The following is a 20,793-nucleotide window of genomic DNA, read 5'->3' on the forward strand; positions in this document are numbered from 1 at the left end:
GCATGTAAAGGTTTAAAAAAAAACATTTTTTTTGTGATTTTCATCCTAGTTATAATACATAAGGAATTTTCAATTAATTTCTGACTGCTTGTGGTTCACTATATAGCACCGTAATAACACTTAGCCTAGTACTATGTAATCAACAATTTTTGTGTGAATTTTCCACTGGATTTCCCTGCTACTTATGTTATCATTAAGAAATCGAAATTTGAGTTATGTTTTAAACAGTGAAGTTCCATTGTTTTTTTGTTACACATATTATCTTTAAGAAATCTGATATTCTACTTTATAAAAAACATTTTAGAATGTTCTTACAAATGATAATTACTGATTCTTGTTTTTGTCATCTCTTTTCTTTTTGTCTACCTTCTCCTGCCCCATCTTTTCTTTTGTTACCTCTTGTGTTTTTTAATCTGTTTCATTCTTTCATTTGTTAATTTCGATTGTGTTGTGATGTCTTATCTTATTATTGATATCATACATTGTCTATTACAATTTCATTTAATTATAACTGTTATACTTATTTTGTGTGCTTTTCTACCGCTATGATGTATTTCTGATTGCTTGTGGTTCACTATATAGCACCATAATAACACATTAGCCTAGTACTATGTAGTCAGCAATTTTTGTGTGAATTTTCCACTGGATTTCCCTGCTACATATGTTATCATTAAGAAATCGAAATTTGAGTTATGTTTTAAACAGTGAAGTTCCATTGTTTTTTGTTACACATATTATCTTTAAGAAATCTGATATTCTACTTTATAAAAAACATTTTAGAATGTTCTTACAAATGATAATTACTGATTCTTGTTTTTGTTATCTCTTTTCTTTTTGTCTACCTTCTCCTGCCCCATCTTTTCTTTTGTTCCCTCTTGTGCTCTTTAATCTGTTTCATTCTTTAATTTGTTAATTTCGATTGTGTTGTGATGCCTTATCTTATTATTGATATCATACATTGTCTATTACATTTTCAGTTAATTATAACTGTTATACTTATGTTTTGTGTGCTTTTCTACCACTATGATGTGATTATGGTGTGTTTAAATCAGCCTCGAAAAAGCCCTTTGTGTGGGTATGGGTGAAACAAGTGTCAGCTGCTATTCTTTTGTTATTTGGCTTGACCTTTGGATAGTTGGACATTTATTCCAAAAATCAAATCATAAAATGCGGTACACCCTGTCTTCTTCACAGATATCCCTTTAGAGAGCTCTTTGCTCTTAATATTTTTGTCCTCCCCTCCTTCTTCTCTTGCGGACCCTGCCCACCCTTGGCTGAGTCCCTCACATACAACCTCTTGCAGACCATGGTGCTGAGCCAGCAGTCCGCCTCCTGAGCAAGCTTCCTAGGGTCAGTAAACTTACTGTCAATCAACTGCTGGCAGAGCTCTGGAAAACAAAGACAGGACAACTGCTCCCATACTGAACAATTTGTACAACCCCTGATAATATTTTACATCATGGCCCTTTACCCTTCCATCCAGTGCGCTGCAGTAGGAATAAACATATTCAAGCCATGTTTATGAATCAATTTTGGTACTCTTCCTAAACTTTTCCCCGTACCTCTCTTGAGTAAGACCGTATCTCTTGATCAGGGCTGCCTTCATGTTGGAGTAGGTGAGTTGCTCTGCAGCACCTAGGGCCAACAGGATATCTCTGGTCTCCACTTCAAAGTGCTTCCATAAACCTGCCCCTCAATCTCTATCAGGGACCATGTTCATGTTTAAAGCTGAATCATAGCCCTGAGAAAACCTATCCATGGGATCCTTCGTGGTATAAATATTCACTAAACCCCTTGGGTATATGCACCTTCCCCTCAGACTGAACTGAAGATATGCTGCCACCATCTGTGCTGGACGACACCGTCCACGATTTCAGATCCAGCTCCTTTAGACTAAGCTCATGAGCCAAAATAACTTTTTTCTCCTAAATGGCCAGTCTCTTTTACTCCAAAACTTTTTCTCGTTCATGCTCCATTTTGAGCTTTTGAAGCTCCAACTTGTACTCCCTTGCCTCCAGCCTGTCCGCCACCTCCTCGGTGGACAGACCCTTTGAAGACACACTGCTGCTTGCCCTCGATGGTGCCTTCCCTCTAGGCAGATCCTGTTGTACCACAAAATCACCATTCAGACTCTGTTCCTCCATATCCACAATATCATCCCCATCCTCTGTGTGCTCACTAGTCACCCTGGTTGCCAAACAGGCCATCAGTCCCTTTTGCAGCTCCTCCTTTCTATTGAGGACTTTAAAAGGACATGTAATCTCCTTGCAGAACGTTTCGAGCTGAGGCCTTCAACCTCTTCTGCTCAAATACTAAATCTGCAGGTACAGCTGATGGTTCTTCAAACTGAGACATGATTGTGCAAAAACAGAGAAAAGTAAAAATACTATGCTGGGGTGTAATGGTGTGCGATATGGGAGCATTGTACACCAATCACTGTATGTAATGTAAAAATACAAGTCCTATTCCACCTCTGCCACCAATGTTAAAAATTAGGTCTCTAGTTGTCAGTGGATTTTACCCTGTCCAAGTAGAGTAGGGACACTCACTCTAGTCAAAGTGAATAAGTTACACTCTAGGAATAACCCTTGCTTACCCCCTTGGTAGCTTGGTACAGAGCAGTCAGGCTTATCTCCAGAGGAAATGTGTGCAGTATTTGTACGCATACAGAGTAACACAGTGAAAACACTACAAAAGGACTCCACACCAGTTTAGAAAAATAGCCAATGTTTATCTAATCAAAGCGACAAAGACGCCTTTTTTCAGAAAACACAATCCTATGACCGGCACAGATCAATGAGCACAAAATTGAAAGCAGAATTAACTGTGATGTGTATTGGTAAAGAACAGAATCAGTGTCTTACGTATATGTCTGTCTCCATTATGCGGGTCATTTTTGGATTTCTGTAACATTGTGTAATTTTTTTTTTAATTGATTTGTATAATGTTTTTAACAATTGTGTAATAATGAATGTGATATGAGATGTTTTTATGAACATAGGATTACAGACAAATAATTGTGAAAATAAAATCTATCTAATTAAAGCGACAAAGTTACAACATACATGGGTCAATATATCAATTTTCAAAGATTAAATAAAGTTGTAGTTCTTAAAAATCGAAAGTTGCGCTTGACCAGGACAAATTACCTTATATGCACTAGAAATCAAAGACGATGCGTGGTGCAGGGGAGGTGAGGCATTGAAAAAGCAGGTGATACATCAGTTCCGTACTGCTACGCACGTCGTTGGCATTGTGATCCTCGGGGATAGTACGTTGCGCAGAGGAAGTGATGCATTGCTGTAGACAGGGATGTGTTGGTTACTCAAGGCGGTGCAGAATCAGTTGCAGTACACATCCAGGGGCGATGCGTGGCACAGGTGAGGTGATGTGTCATTTGTGGGCACGAAACCTCGGTTTCTTACTGCAGTGTCAATATAGAAATCGGCACTCAGAGACGCTGCTTTCATGATCCGTTGAAAGTCATATCGCGCGGCGTTGATTCCACGGCATCAAAGCAGGCGCTGCATCAGAGTAGGAGCGGTGCGTCACAGACTTCGGTGATGAGATGCCTGAGAGTCATGCAAAGAAAACAGAAAAGTGGCAGTCCTTCCTGACAGCAACAGAGCTCTTCTTCCTGGCAGAATGTCCTCAATCCAGAAGTGTTCCGAGTATATGGTGTCACAGGTACAGTATTTATACCCATTTTAACCTTTGAAGTAATCACACTTCAAAGAAAAGTCTCTGTAGTGCACATGCCCCTGCTCTTCCTTGCCTTGGCTCCAGACACACTACACTGAGTGGAGACTTCTTTGTGTGAGGACAGGCACAGTCCTATTCAGGTGCCAGTGTCAACTCATAGTACCACTCTAGCTCAGGATGGCCCATCCGCCTGATGACGGTACATCAGGATATGCAGGGCACACATCAGCTCCCTTTGTGTGACTGTCTAGAGTGAATGCACAAGTCTGCCTCACTGTCATCCTGACCCAGACATGTATTCAGAGACAGGCAGAGACACAGAATTGTTAAAGTAAGAAAATGCCTACTTTCTAAAAGTATAGAAAAAACACAGGAGTATAACCCATAAACCAAACTGAGATCTGGGTAAGTACAGTATAGATACAACAATATCTCAGCCGGATTTATTGAGACTGTTTAAATTTGTATGTCCAAGACATTACGATTAACGAACACAAGAAAAGAGGCTTCAAATTATTCACTCAATGCGCCCATAGGCGTCATATATTTTTTAAGAAGATCAGAAGATACTCAAAACAGTTGTTACAGCACTGTTGGGTATAAATACCAAGGCAACCCTAAAGAAAAGTGTACAAAGTGCTCATGAGAAGGAAGTGACGGCGCAAGTCACAACGTGAGAAAACAGCACAGCATACGGCGCAAGAGAACATACAATTTATATACACAATTAATTCAGATATACAATTGGTCATTTTCGTTGTGTTAAAGAACCAAAATTAATCACTGGCGCAGAGGCGGAAGAAATGAGACGTGAAGAAAGACCACTGACCGTGGACTGCACACGACTGTGGCATCCTCGCGCTCCTTTAATTTGGGATTGATTCCAGCCTCTGATTCTTTGACCCTGGAAACAGGTATCGTCCTGAACCTTACCTTACCGATCAGGGTGGTATCCCTGCAACTCTCCTTACTTCCCTCGATTCCCTTCTCTTACCGATATCTGCTGGCTGATTTATCCCTGACGCCCAGCCTAAATTCGACCACTCAGCGGTCTTTCTTCATGTCTCATTTCTTCCGCCTCTGCGCCAGTGATTAATTCAACGCGCATCAGCACTCCTCGAATAGGCCACCCAGGTCCTGAAGATGATCCTAATTGAATAGGATCGAAACGCCATCGACCCCTGCCCACCAGCTCAAACGCCTTAGGCGCACCCTCACTTTTGGTTCTTTAACACAACGAAAATGACCAATTGTATATCTGAATTAATCTATGTGTGAACCTTTTTAATTGTGTATATATATATTGTATGTTCTCTTGCGCCGTATGCTGTGGTGTTTTCTCACGTTGTCACTTGCGCCGTCACTTCCTTGTCACGAGCACTTTGTACACTTTTCTTTAGGATTGCCTTGGTATTTATACCCAACAGTGCTGTAACAACTGTTTTGAGTATCTTCTGATCTTCTTAAAAAATATATGACGCCTATGGGCGCATTGAGTGAATAATTTGAAGCCTCTTTTCTTGTGTTTGTTAATTGTAATGTCTTGGACATACAAATTTAAACAGTCTCAATAAATCCGGCTGAGATATTGTTGTATCTATACTGTAATTTCTAAAAGTGGCATGTTCAGTACTGCAATTTAAAAACGTGTTCAGATCTGCAATTTAAAAACTAACTTCGCTGAAAGATGTATTTTTAGATTGTGAGAGCAGAGACACCAAACTCCAATTTTCTATCAGCTCCCAACTGGAAGATACACGCGTAAGATGTTACGAGGCAGCTCCAACGCCAACCTATGGGAGAGATAGGCCTTGCAGTAGTGAAAAACAAAATTAGCTGTATTTCACTACCAGAACATGTCAAACACAACAGTACATACCCTTCACCCTGCCCATGGGGCTACCTTGGGCCTATCTTAGGGATGCCTTACATGTAATAAAAGGAAAGATTTGGACCTGGCAAGTGGATACCCTTGCCAGGTCGAAATGGCAGTTTAAAACTAAAGTGTCAGGCCAGACAGAGAAATGCTTGCAGCATTACTCATGTGGGTAGCACAATAAGTGCTGCAGGCCTACTAGCAGCATTTGACCTACAGGGGTGCACTGTACTAGGGACTTACTAGCAAATCAAATAGGCCAATCATGGAGAAACCAAATACCATTCCATTTTAGACAGGGAGCTCTTACACTTTAGTACTGGTCAGCAGTAGTAAAGTGCCCATAGTCTTAAAACCAGCAAAAACTATATGCAGCACTCAGTCAAAAAACAGGAGGTCAGAGGCAAAAAGACTGGGGAAACCACCCCAAAAGATGCCAGGTCTAACAGTAAGTATGTATGTGGTTTATGTGGTATTCCTATAGAGCAAACATAGCCAGAAGGCAGTGGTGTGCTGTACAGTGTCTAAGATAAGCACAAAGTCAATGAGTGATAGAATTTAACCAGGTTGTGAACAGTTAATGCATTGTGAGATAGAGTTTAAGTAGGTATGCCTTCAACTAATTTCTAAACTGAAGCAGCATTGGAGCATTCCTGCTAATGTTGTTCCAGATCCTGTTTGCACAGCCGTAAAAGGCCTGCTGTCTTGTTTTCTATGTTTACACTTTTTAGTCTGTAGTATCATGATGTCCTGTCTGATGATGTGCTGGGAACTACCAAAGATTTTGAGCTTGTCTGCAAGATAAACAAGGGTGCTTGTTTCAATGGCTTTGTAAATGATGTAGCTGGGTTTTAAGATACTGCGGGCAGGCAAGGGGATCCAATGTAGTTCCTTCAGCATGGGGGTGATATGATCCTATTTCTTTACGCTATAGATGAGACATGCAGTGGCGTGGTCTGGTCCTGTCTAAAATAACCATCTGGTCTACAATAGTAATATTATCCAGCGGGAAGGCCTTCCAAGGTAACTACTTCAAGGTAGTTGTTGCTTCAGGCCCTCTAACTAAACCTCAGTCAATAGCTACCTGAACGAGCCCGCTCTCTTGGATAATGTTGCTTGATTTGAATGCCAATCAAAAGATTTAAAAAAAATACAAAATGCTGCAATTACTTACTGGTAATAGCATTACTTAGAGTTCTTCTTTTGTCATGATGAATCACTGATTGAGGCTCCTGTGCCTCCCTTCAAAGTATAAAAGCCCCCTCTCCCCTCTTGTCTTCTTGTTCCAAACCAAGTCCATGACATCACACAGTTGGACTGGCTGACAGGGTGGGAGGGAGGGGCTGATTCATCACAGCAAGAGAAGGACTCAGAGTAATGCTATTACCAATAATTAATCGCAGCATTACCTCCTCGTCCTTCTCGCTGTGATGAATCACTGATTGATATGTACCCAAGGGACAAAATGGACCAGGACAACTATACAGTATATGCAGGAATCAAGTTTAATCAACAGCCCAAAAAACTTTACAGCACAGTTGGCAACACCTTGGAACCCAACAAATCCGGAACCTTCGGACCCTGGTCAACTCAATAATGGTTAACAAAAGTAGAAGGAACGCCCCAAGTGGCCGCCAAATACGTTTCCTGCACAGAAGCCCACTGCACCTCAGCAACTGAAATGGACATGCTCCTGGTAGACCTATCCTGGATCCCAAGAGGAGAAGACAAACAAAACTGCTCGTATGCCAACAGAATCACAGATCTGATTCACCTGCTCACAGTCTGATTAGAAGGCTTACCTACCTTACAGGCGGGGCAAAAATTTACAAACAAAGTAGAGGAAACCCAAAACTCCTTTTCCAAGGTAGATCAAAACTTCTCCCCGAACTTCAAGAGAATGAAGACCCACCTCCTCAAGAGACTGAGGATCCAGAATAAACATAGGGAAGAATCACTTCTTGCTGTAGGCAGAACACAGACTTCACCTGTAGGACAAACCCAGGACCCAACCAAAGAACAATTCTGTTTTCCAACACTCAAAATAAAGAAGGTAGACAAAAACATCCACCAAAAAGAACACTTTCAGAGTCAGAAGACGGAGCTCCACAGAAGACAAAGGCTCAAACAAGGAATACTGGAGAGGCTGCACCTCCAACTGCAAGGAAGGACACAACACGTGCGGGACAGGACGGAGATTTGAAAACCTCTTAAAAATCTAGGAGAGCAGCCCCTGATCGGCCACCACACCACCAAGTGGGACTGAAACTCTTAAAGACTGCCCACAGAACCTTAAGATCTGCAGGATTAAAGTCCAACTGAAACCCATCTTGAAGAAATTCAACGACCTGGAGGAGAGACACAGAAAGAGGAAGCAAGTGCTTCTGATTACACCAATTTTGAAAAGTCTTCAGATGCTGGGCATACAAAGACCTGGTGGACAACATCTTGGAAGCCTGCACAGATTAGGAGACAGAGGCAGAAAAACCCTGCAACATCAATCCACCCTGTTCAATCTCCAACCCGTCAGCTTGATTTCCACCAGTAACTTGACCTGGAGAACCAGAAAACTCAGAGGGAGGGGCGAAGGGACCAAAGGAAGCTGCCACTCCTGACCTACCTTCATCACCATCAGAGGAAGAAACCAAATAGAGGGGGCCATGCCAGAGCCACCAGAATGACCTGAGCCCTCTGCCTCTGCACCTGAATCAGAAATTTCTGGATTAAAGTAAGCAGAGGGAAAGCAGACATCTGGTCAGATGGCCAAGGGCATGTCAAGGCATCCACTCCTGACGACGCCTCCTCTCATTCCCTGAAAAAAAGAAAAACGGGGAAGAAGGGCATAGCAAAATCTTGCAAACAGAAAGATAAGTGACTCGCCCTGGCAAACAACTGGGGAGAGACAAAATTCCTGAGAGGATAGAATCTCCCTGCTCAGGCGATCGGCCTGACAATTCAGAACTCCCTGAATGAAAATGTCCCGGAGAGAACCCACATGAGATTGAGCCCATAGAAACAGCTGACCCGCAATCACAGACAGCGACAGGGATCCTGCTCCCCGCTGACGATTGACATAGGCATTGTCCATATAGATGACGACGTCCTTGCCCACCTGTAGGGGAGAAAAGTGAAGGAGGGCTAGACTGATCGCCTCCAGCGGTCTCGAGTTGGAAGACTGAGAACTCTGGCTGGCATCCCACAACCCATGACCTGAAGAGCTCCTGACCATGCCCCTTAATCACTTTCACTGGCATCCGTCTTGATAACCACCGGAGAAGGAGCAGACAAAGGAACTTCCTTCAAGATGTTGGAAGGAACCAGCTATAAATCAAGTTCCTTTTGAATCACCATTGTCACAGGGAGAAGACCAGACATATCCTGCACATTTGGAACACACCGACTAGGGATGAATCTTATGAGGATACTGAGGTGCCACCTGGCCCAATGTATCAAAAACACTGTGGATGCCAGATTGCCCTGCACCGTCATCCAGAGCGAGACCACCTGAAAAGGAGCCAACAACAGATCCCGGAAATGAGAAGGAATCTTAACCATCCCAGAGTTTGGCAAAGTGACAATGCCTAGATATGTCCTGAAACGAGAGTGGCATGGGAATGATTGCCTTCTTTTCCAGAAGAGCAGCAAACCCCAGCCAACAGGGCTTTCTTCTTTGCCGGATTCCTTGCAACAGGAGTAGGGATGCACCCTGTATCAGGAGGAAGGGTCACAAAGTTGATAGGGTAACTGCTCCGAATGATACTCAGAACCCACATGTCCGGGATGGGGAGAGCCCGTGCTGGAAGAAAGGCAGATACCCTTCCATCCACAGGCCCTGGATCCAAGGAACTGCCACAGTCAGGGCTACTGACTTGAAGGCCCATACTTAGCAGAAACATCCTACTACTTGGCTTTACTTGGCTGAAACCTCCTCCTATGGGATTAATAGGAGCAGGTATCCTTACGAGGGAAATCTGTGGTGTCCCTGGAATCCATCTGATTCTAACAGCTGATTTACTAGAAGATACTCTATATGAACAGATGTGCTTCTTGACTCTAAAAGATTTTCAGAAAAGACTATCCAATCGCTTTCCAAATAACTTGCCACCCACAAAATGCAGTTTCAGGAAAGAAGATCAGCCAGATCAGCCTTTCAATCCCGCAACCAGAGGTTCCATCTGGCCATGACAGTAGAGGACGATGCCATGGAAGCTGCCTTGATCACGTCCGCCGACATAGCTGCTAGGAACTTTTCCTGTCGGTCCATATGCATCAGGACATACGCCACATCAGAGCCTTCATGCGTGGCTTCTGCCAGAGCCGCAAATTCCTTAACTAAGGATTATGCAGTCAAAGCCCCATAAAACACTGCCCGGAGAACCAGATTAGAAGCAGTAAAAGACTTCTTAAGCCCACCATCCACTTTGTGATTCACATGATCCATGGGAAAACAGTCATCCGGGTTTAAAGAACAACTGCCCCAAAACTGGTCCCAGGATGCTTGTTTCCGGTTCATGGAAGACCTAGCTTGGCAGTTTGGGCTGGACTGTTCCCATGAGGCAAAGGGTCAAAACTGATTTGCATATGGTTGGGTCTATACTGAGGTGGCGAAGTGAGTTAAAGAACTATGATGGATTCAACCCAAATTTATGACTGGGATTGAGTGTCTGAAAGGTTTCAGCGCTCTGTCATCATCTCTTTGTGTTTGCTTTGTTCTCCCTAAGTTGGCAGGGTATGCCCAGACGTGGGTCCCTTGCTAACTTTGCCACTGAATTTATGCTAGCCTGGCTGATATGGGGTATTTCCCCAAAACTGGTTCCAGGATGCTTGTTTCTGGTTCAGGGAAGACCTGGCTTGGGAGTTCAGGCTGGACTGTTCCCATGAGGCACAGGGTCAAGACTGATTTGCATATGGCTGGGTCTAAACTGAAGTGGCGAGGTGAGCTAAAGAACGATGATGGATTCAACCCAGATCTGTGACTGGGGGTGAGTGTCTGAAAAGTTTCAGCACTCCAGCCATCATCTCCTCATCGGCACATCCTGCTGATAATCACCCTCCTCCTCAGAAGACTGAGACCGTGACCTCCTTCGTTTAGCAGAGCTTTGCGCCACATTAACACATAGTGTGACTCAACCCATAAAAAAGACCTGTATAAATAGTCCAAAAAGAGAGTCCATATAAATGAATTTCCCTCCAAGAAATCTGAACCCTTTAATTGTAACACTTAAAATTCATAACCAATCAAAAGATACCCAAAAAACAGATACCAATAGAGAAGAGCCCTACAATCTAGAAATGCCACTCATGCACAGCAGGCTGCAAGAGCTTAATAGGAAGCACCACTGCTGGTTGCAGAGGATTCATCCATCTCCCCAGCAACAAAGACATGCCCCTCCTACGGGCAGAAGGGGGTTACAGCACTCCTGTGTCCGGCTGGGAAGGGAGAGAACGGAAACGTACACGCTCCAGGCAGGCAAGGCACACAAGTCTGCTCCTATTAGGTGGAACCAATAGCAGGAGCTGGCTCTGTACTTACCCGCATGCAGACTTCTCACTGCACCTGATGGGCTGAGAACGCCGAGGCCGCCGAACACCATGTGGCCTCTTGACAGGGCCGGGCAGCCCTCAGTCCCGCTGGCACCGTCGTGCAGCAGTAATGGGGCTGAGAATGAGCTGGACCAAGCGCCCACAAAAGGAACAGGAAGCAAGGGGGGGAGGACTTTTACACTGAAGGAAGTTGTGAAGGGGGGCACAGGGGCCTCAGCGAGTGAATAAATGTGGCAAGAGAGGGACGAGGAGGTAATGATCAGGGCATGGTTGAGTGGGAGCATTTGCATCCGCTCGAGTAAACAAAAAAGCAGATAACGCATATTTCAAATAAAAACAAACATGTTTTCACAGCAACAATGACAAGAACAACAGTTGCTAATTGTCAGGAAGATATTGTCAGAATGCTTCACTTACCAACATTAGAAAATTGTGAATCAAAACCCAAGGTCAGAAGCATGAGGAAAAACAGAATGGACCAAAGTGGAGAAATCGGCAGTGTAGTCAAAGCTTCCGGATATGCAATAAATGCCAACCCAAAGCCTATAAAAAGAGAAAACAGAAGACGTTTTACATTGTCAGAGAATGGAAAAAGTAAGCAGGCAACACTATGGTGGCACTTTTCTCTTTGTATGTCAATTCACCAAAATCATTTGATGATAACAACCATTGCATATATCTTTACAGCCTTTTGATTAAAACATACTCACCCAAGGGACATTGAGATTATTTAAAATGTTATTCTATTCACGTAGATTTCAGCCACATTAATATATTTGCCTCTGTGCTATTCAAAGCAGCATTTTAGTTTATTTAAGCATACAGCTTCATACATTTTCCACGTTTGTATTGTATTGTAATTGCATTTATGTAATGCTTACTACACCTGAAGAGGCTTTCGGTGAGTAGCACACTACTCCGAAACCCATAAAGGATTATTGGTGAATTACTACAGTAAAATATAAAAAGTCATTTGAGTAGTGGATCTGTTAGTCAGTTATTTGGATTGAGATGGATAGTGGAGGGATAGAAGAAGGGAAAAGTTGGCATTTGTATAGCACTTGCTATACCTGATGAGGTGTTGAAGAGCTTTTTTGGCAAGTAGTATGCTACTCCCGAACCCATAAAGGATTAGTGGTGAATTAGAATAGTGAAATATGAAAGTCATTTCAGTGGTGGAGATGTTAGTCTGTTATTTGGATTGAGAAGGATAATGGAGGGATAGAAGAGGGAAAAGGTTTCCATTTATATAGTGGTTTCTACCCCTGATAAGGTGTGAAAGTGCATTTTTGGTGAGTAGCACACTACTCGAGAACCCGTAAAGGATTAGTGGTGAATTAGTATAGTCAAATATGAAGTAATTTGGGGCGTGGCCAGGATGGCAGCGAGTGCGGGCGCATAGTGCAGAGCTCCGCAACAGGCCTACCAAAGATCCTGCTGAATACTTGCAAACGCTTGCCGCACATTTTAGCAATCGAGGCGCTGCATCTTCAGGCAGCGCTGTGCCCTTCTGTAGCCCGAAATCAACAGCATTGGTGTTCGGCGAGCGTGGCCGGGAGAGCGACGGCACAGCGGTGCGTGGTCCCCTCGGCTGTTACACGGCCCAGCGAGCTTATCTGATGGCATAGGAGACAAGCATTAAAAATGCAATAGGTCTCGCCTTTTACTAAGTTAAAGCCATTTGCTTTGCTATACAATACTATTAGCAAAGCAAATGGCTTTAACTTAATCAAAGGCGAGACCTATTGCATATTGAATGCTTGTTTACATTTTTTCTGAAATGCATCCTGTCTTTGTTTTTGTCTCATTAAGAATAGAATTTTATCAAGCCGTTTCATTTTCCTTTGGTTGTGAATGTTTAATCTTTAGCCTCCATTGAGTTTTGAATTTGAAGCCGCATTTTTTGCAGTAATCTAAAACGGAGTTAGAAAGCAATTGAAATCAAAGTAAATCATGTTTGAACCATAAATATCCCAAAAATGTTTTGTGCGAGCAGTGAAATCGCCCATACTAGGCCGATGCGAGTCACTCCAATGTACATGAAAGATGTGGGTGATACTGTTGATCGTTGTTGACATCTGTATTCATAATCTTATTTCATTTCTTCTTCTGGAAGTTTGTAAGTTCTGGAGTAAGTCTCCGGTTATGTTCCCTATAATCATAGTCCTACTGTTGGTCTCCTTTCACCTTTGCTGCCCACAACTTGCATTGATGAGATGTGCTCTACAAAAATGTATGTATTTGGCTTGTCGTAAACATGATAAATATTGTTATTGCATTCGCAGCAGGTTAAATTCACTACCATTTCCTTGGCATACCATATTGAGAATATTGGTTTGGACACCTGAGCCTATGTGAAGCATCATGTCCCCTGCACCTTAACCTCCCTGTTACGCCGCCCCCCTCCCAGCTTCCCAGCAGCACACAGCACTTTACAAAAACACTTATTAAAATGAACGCCAAGCAAACTGTTAAAGGGAAAGAGCAGATTAATTCGAAAATGATAATGAAATACTGGATTTTATGCAGAAGGCCACAGTGGAGTTGGTTATAATTTAACCATTGTGCAAAGTCTGCTTAATACCCATCGAAGCGCTGACCCTTTATGTTAATTGGATGCTACTAAACTGAGATATCTCTGCTATGAACTTACCAAGATTGGCGAAAAAACAGAATAGGCTTATTTCTACAGCAGAGACTAGAAGACTGGCACTGTGCCTCATGCTCGCATGGTGAGCTATGCGATGGTCGTAAACGCAGGATTCCAGTGCCAGTCCAGTGATTGCACAGCTTACGTTTCACACTGGAGCCGGGAGGGCCTGCTCCTGGTCGGCCATGGCTTGGCATAGCTCTTAGCCCATTTAAGCTGTTTACTGCACGTGTTTGCAGTCTTAGGCTTCGAGGGATTGGCATTTCCTGGCAGTTGTCTTACAAGGTTGGCATGTGAAAACGGCCTGCAAAATCATCCTCTGCAAAAACAGAACTACAAAACGTAGGCCAAAAATCTCATCCTCACCCGATATCTCCTCACAAACTTTCTGACCTGCACTTAAACCCGCTATTTTATTATTTTATTTTTATTTATAAAGTCTTCTATAGCACGAACTAGACCCTGGAAGGGTAGCAGAGCGTTTGACAAATGTTACAGAAACTAGAAAGCAGGAAGCTCTTGCATCAAATATTGTAGAACTGAAGTTAGAATAATAAACACTGTTCTAAAATATATAGTGTGTATATATATATATTACCTACTGGCGTTCATTATAGTTAGGACCTATTTTCCATAGGAAATCCGCAACATTCAATTCTGTCAACATTCGAAACCAGGAACTGTTGGCAGCCATTTTGTGCCTCGGTAGAAGCGTGGCTGAAGAAGTAAGGGAAATAAGTGTGTGAAAGATATAAAGGGGGCAGGGTAGAAATACTCTGACCCTCTAGAGTTGCTTAGGGGGCCCAGAAGGACTCCCAGGACCCCTTTTTTTTTTTTTAAACGCAAAATGCGGCTGTAATAATTAGCCCCCGGGTGCAAAAACCGTAAAAGTTAATGGGGGGCCCACAGCCCCGGGGACCGCTACCCCCAGGGGCTACAAAATAAATGGGTGGGGGGGCTGAACGGCCCCCCAAGCCCCGGGGACCACCACCCCCGGGGCTTTATTTAGTGAGGGAGGGAGGCTGCTTGGCCCCCCCTCCTGGAGCCCTCAAGGGCCCTAGGGACCGCCACCCCCCAGGACCGGCTCCTGCAGTGTCCTGGGGTGCCCACGCCCAGGACACTGTTGTTTGCTATGAGAGGGCGGGAGTCTCCCGCCCTCCCATAGCAAACTTCGTTTGGATTTTGAAAGAGAGAGCAGGGAAACCTGCTCTCTTTCAAAATCCAAACCATATTGCTTTTCTACACGGGGAGCTGCATGTCAGCAGCTCCCCATGTGGGAAAGCAATGCCGGCTCCCGAAGGACGCAGGGCGCCGGCTGGGACCGTGGGGGCGTTGGGGCTCCCCCCACGGTCCCCAACGTTTTTTATAAGCCCCGGGGGATGGGGTCCCCGGGGATAATAAAAATTAGTGAAGAAGCTATTTTTTTTTTACTGTACAATTAAGAGTCGCGCAGCCTATCGCTTTGGGTGCATGATTTCTCTCGCGTTGGGTGCGCGACTCCAAGCAATAATTACAAAAAATAATAATAACAAAGTATTAAAAATATAGTTTAAAAATATAAAAAAAATAGAGCTAAAAAAATGTACAAATATTTTTTTTAAAAATCCATTAAAAACATGTCATATTTATTCATTTTTTTAAAAATATGTTAAAAAAACTTTAAAAAATGGTGAAAAACAGTATAAAAACATAAATAAAGGAATTGATACACTGAAAAGTAAAGATTTAGAAATCCTATGAAATTCATTAACAATCATAGGTTAGAGATAAGTTATAGATAGGAATTAACATTTAAAAAACCTTTGAAATTCACTTAAAAAGCCATAGGTTTCACGTATGTTATAGTTAGGAATTATCATTTAAAAAACCTTTGAAATTCACTGAAAAAAACATAGGTTGTGAGAAGATGGATCAAATGATCACATGGATGATGTCATCAGTGAGGTCATCAGTGATGTCATTTGAGATGTCATCAGTGATGTCATCAGTGATGTCACTGACCATGTCATGAGTGATGTAATATGTGACGTCATCAGCAGTGCATTGCGGGGGCGCGAGTTATAGTTAGCTGAACTGACTATAACAGGGGAATTTCAATGGTTTTGTATGAGGGAAATGTCCAGCTAACTATAACGCCCCTGAAACCTATGGTTTTTTCAGTGAATTTCTAAGGTTTTTTAAATGCTAATTCCTAACTATAACGTGCCTGAAACCTATGTTTTTTTCAGTGAATATATATATATATATATATATATATATATACACATATATATATATATATATTATCTACTGGCGGTCGCCAGTAGATAGTTATAGTTAGGACCGTGTTTCCATAGGAAATCCGCAACATTCTATTTGGAATAACTTTTGCGTCGATTGACGAATCCTCGCGAAATTTTCAAAATAGGTGGGGCGCTCCGCTCCTTCCCTGAAAGTCTCGGGTGAATTCGTCAAGCGGGGGCTGAGAAAAAGGGGGGGTCCCAAAACACGTTTTCCCCATGCATTTTCCCATAGGACCTTTAGTCCGCGCTGCAGCCCAAACTGCTGAACAGAAAACCTCGAAATTTGGCAGAGAGGTAGTCCTCAGGTCAGGGATGTGCCTTTTGCAGGTCTGGTGTAAATCTGTCCAGTATTTTCTGAGAAAATAGCATTTAAAAGCATATATACGGTACGCGCACGGTGAAAAACCTTAAAAAAAATTTAAAAAAAAATAATAAATACATAACTTAGCATTTAAAAAACCGTACAAATTCACTGAAAAAACCATAGGTTTCACACATGTTATAGTTAGGAATTAGCATTTAAAAAACCTTGCAAATTCACTTAAAAAACCATAGGTTTCACACATATTATAGTTAGCTGGACATTTCCCTCGTAAAAAACCAATGAAATTCCCCCGTTATAGTTAGTAAAGGGATCTATAACTCACGTGACCACAATCCACTGCTGATGACGTCAGATATTACATCACTGATGACATATGTGTCTTTCTGTAAAATAAATATTTATTAAATATGTATAGCTAAAGGTTAAAGGAAAGAAAAATGGGTAAATAAGTGAATAAATACAGTGATGTAATATCTAACGTCATCAGCAGTGGATTGCGGTCGCGTGAGTTATAGTTCCCTTTACTAACTATAACGGGGGAATTTCATTGGTTTTTTACGAGGGAAATGTCCAGCTAACTATAACATGTGTGAAACCTATGGTTTTTTAAGTGAATATATATATATATATATTCACTTAAAAAACCATAGCTTTCAAACAGGTTATAGTTAGGTGGATATTTCACTCGTAAAAAACCAATGAAATTCCCCCGTTATAGTTAGTTCAGATAACTATAACTCGCGCGCCCGCAATCCACTGCTCATGACGTCACATATTACATCACTCATGACATGGTCAGTGGCATCACTCATGATATCACTGATGACATCATCCTTGTGATAGAGTGGCGGTCGCACGAGTTATAGTTATCTGAACTGACTATAACGGGGGAATTTCATTGTTTTTTTACGAGTGAAATATCCACCTAACTATAACCTGTGTGAAACCTATGGTTTTTTAAGTGAATTTGCAAGGTTTTTTAAATGCTAATTCCTAACTATAACGTGTGTGAAACCTATGGTTTTTTAAGTGAATTTGTACGTTTTTTTAAATGCTGAGTTATGTATTTATAAATGTTTTTTCTTTCAAGGTTTTTTACCGTGCGCGCACCGTGCGCGCACCCCACGATTTTTTTAAAAAAAAATACAATGTTTTTTTTCCCCTTGGGGGTCCTTCTGTGACCCCCTGACAAAGGCTAGGGGGTCAGGACCTCTCTTCCGTACCCCCTTTTCACGTTTTCCCCCCTTTCATTTTCAGTGCGAGAGACAAAATGGCGGCCGACACTTCCTGATTTCGACCGATTCGAATGTTTACCGACATCTAACAACCAATCAGAATTTCGCTCGCGCACGGTACCGTGCGCGCACAGTGCGCGCACGGTGCGCGCGTATAGATATTTATATGCTTTTAAATGCTATTTTCTCAGGAAATACTGAACAGATTGAGACCAGTAGATAGTTATAGTTAGGACCGTGTTTCCATAGGAAATCTGAAAATTCTATTTTGAATAACTTTGGCGCCGGTTGACGAATCCTCGCGAAATTTTCAAAACAAATGGGGCGCTCCGCTCAGCTCCTACCCTGAAAGTCTCGGGGTGATTCGTCAAGCGGGGGCTGAGAAAAAAGCGGGGTCCCAAAACGCGTTTTCCCCATACATTTTTCCATAGGACCTTTAGTCGAAGGTACAGCCCGAACGGCTGAACAGAATTACTTGAAATTTGGCAAAGAGGTAGTCCTCAGGTCAGGGATGTGCCTTTTGCATATATGGAGTCAATCTGTTCAGTAGTTCCTGAGAAAATTGCAGTTAAAAGTACATAAATATCTATAGGCGCGCATCTTGCGCGCACTGTGCGCGCACGGTGCGCGCACCTTAACGTGCACGAGCGTAATTCTGATTGGTGGTTACATGTCAGTCAACGTTCAAATCGGTCGAAATCAGGAAGTGTTGGCCGCCATTTTGTGTGTGACAGTGAAAAAGAAAGGTGGAGAATGTGAAAAGGGGACAGGGTAGAGAGTTCCTGACCCCCTAGTCTTTGTCAGGGAGTCCCTGAAGGACCCCGAAGGGTGAAAAAAACATTTAATTTTTTTTCAAAAAATCGCGGGTTGCGCGCGGGAAAAATATATAAAAAATATAATAAAACATACATAACCTAGCATTTAAAAAACCTTACAAATTCACTTAAAAAACCATAGGTTTCACACACGTTATAGTTAGGAATTAGCATTTAAAAAACCTCGCAAATTCACTTTAAAAACCATAGGTTTCACACATGTTTTAGTTAGCTGGACATTTCACTGGTAAAAAACCATTGAAATTCCCCCGTTATAGTTAGTTCAGATAACTATAACTCGCGCGACCACCACTCTATCACAAGGATGATGTCATCAGTGATGTCATGAGTGATGCCACTGACCATGTCATGAGTGATGTAATATGTGACGTCATGAGCAGTGGATTGCGGGCACGCGAGTTATAGTTATCTGAACTAACTATAACGGGGAATATATATATATATATATATTTATTTTAGCTGGATGTAGGAATGAGATACAGGTCGAAATTTTTGTTGGGAGGTATTGTTTACATCAAGTCGGGATTTGTGAGTCTAGTTTTCTAAAGTCTGTTTTTCTCAAAGATGCTTTTGCTGTCTGCATTCACATGGTTTCCTCGTAAGGTGTGCCTCCTTGCTTGAAGCAAGCTCACTAAAGTGAGATCCACTCGGCAGATATGGCTACCCTGATAGTGTCGGACACACACGCCACTGCCACACTATAGTGTCACTGGAGGTTAGGCTACCCAGCAGTGAGATTTCTGTAATAAATGAAACCACCCAGAATTTGTAAGAAGACGCAGGTAATTGATCTCTGCAGTTTCCATTGCAAACTCTGGAAGGAAAATGGAGAAAGTACATTAAATTACACACTTCCTAATAAAGTTTGATTATTCGGACCCGATATTTCCTTTTTCAATAGTCTCCACTTTAAAATGATTACCACAGGGGGGCGTGGCCAAGATGGCGGCTGAGTAGGACGTGCCTGCTTGCCACTCCGTCCTGCTCACTGGGTCTGGCCTGCATAGCATTGTCCAGAGTGACCCCGACGGCAGTCCCGGACCGCACTGGTTCTAGATAGAGCCCCGGCACCTTCTGACCGAATTTTGAGGCGGCGGAGACCTTGCAAGACTGCCACCGGAGCCTGGGCGCGTGGCGGAGGTCGAGGCCTGCCGCCCACCCAGTTCGGCGCTGTGGCGGAGGCCGGCCTCCCATATGCTGGAACTGATATCAGCGGCGAAGTGGTGAGGCACGGAGGCGCGCTTTAGCCGATGAGGGGCCTGTCGGGACCTGGAAGCAGGGGTTAGGCCATTAATAAGTAAATAAGGGACCACACACACTTATGCTATGCTGGTATGGACCGGAAGTCCCGAGCAACTCCCACGCCTGGCCGAAGGTGATACAATGTATGTGTGGTGTTCCGGGTTGGGGTCTCAGCTCCCCGAGGCAGCCAACAACTAGACCGCTACATCCCATCCCAAATCTGTTCAAACTCAAAACAATATAAAAGTTAACACACATAGTCAGCAAGTCTTTGATTGGGCCTCGGATGGGGTCTCAGATTGTATCGATGTTGCTGGGGGCCTCCTGTCGGGTTCGTGACATCTTCTGTTGCCGACACTTCTTCTGTTATGGGGTCATCGGGACTTTTTGGAGCTACCGAGATCAGACCCGGGCTACCTGTGGTGCTATGGATGCCGCCTAGGCGCCCATTCCCTTCGTCGGGCGATCCTTCCTCTCTCGGTCTCTCCCTTTCTGAGACAGGAACTCGCTTGAACCATGAGATGTTTCGAGTGATGACTTCTCCATCCTTCTCGGCTGTCACAGCCGTGCCTTTAACCGCTTTGACCAACCATAGCCTTGGTTCATAATGCGTGCGGAGCTTGCTTTCACTGTGACGATTTTTCACAAAGACAACACATCCTGGCACCATCAGCCGGGCTTGTGCTCTTAGCCGCTTGCTCGCTCTTTCATTGTTGGCTGACCTCCTTGCTTGAGCGTCCACCGGGTCATAAGGTTCAGGTTCCCAGTTGTCCGCTACTGGGATGTTGTCCCGTCTCTGCCCAGATAGCATCAGTGACCACGGAGACCTTTGAGTGGTGCAGTGTGGAGCGCTCCGGTATTCCCTCAGGAATCTCTGGAGGGCAATTTCCGTGTCGGACTGCTTGGCCACGGATATGCGTAGGACTTTGTTCAATGTCCGCATGAATCTTTCTGTCTCACCGTTTGCTTGGGGCCACTGTGGTGTGATGCGATGATGTTTTACGCCTAGACGCGACAGAAATTTTTTGAATTTGTGTCCTTGGAATGGGGGTCCGTTGTCTGTTTTGACGACGTGTGGCAAACCAAATAGTGTGAATGTCT

At 43.3% G+C, this 20,793-nt stretch overlaps 1 protein-coding gene across 1 annotated transcript in view; it reads right to left on the reverse strand.

Annotated features, from left to right (window-relative positions):
* LOC146829238 (sodium- and chloride-dependent neutral and basic amino acid transporter B(0+)-like) overlaps positions 1-20,793 on the reverse strand; it is a 1,256,359-nt gene that overhangs the window by 698,747 nt on the left and 536,819 nt on the right. The window contains exon 9 of the mRNA XM_085606669.1: positions 11,540-11,665. Within this exon, the coding sequence (XP_085462795.1) occupies positions 11,540-11,665 (126 nt within the window). The remainder of the gene's footprint in view (positions 1-11,539; positions 11,666-20,793) is intronic.

This window comes from Triturus cristatus, chromosome 5_2, assembly GCF_964204655.1.
Source record: "Triturus cristatus chromosome 5_2, aTriCri1.1, whole genome shotgun sequence".
NCBI lineage: Eukaryota > Metazoa > Chordata > Amphibia > Caudata > Salamandridae > Triturus > Triturus cristatus.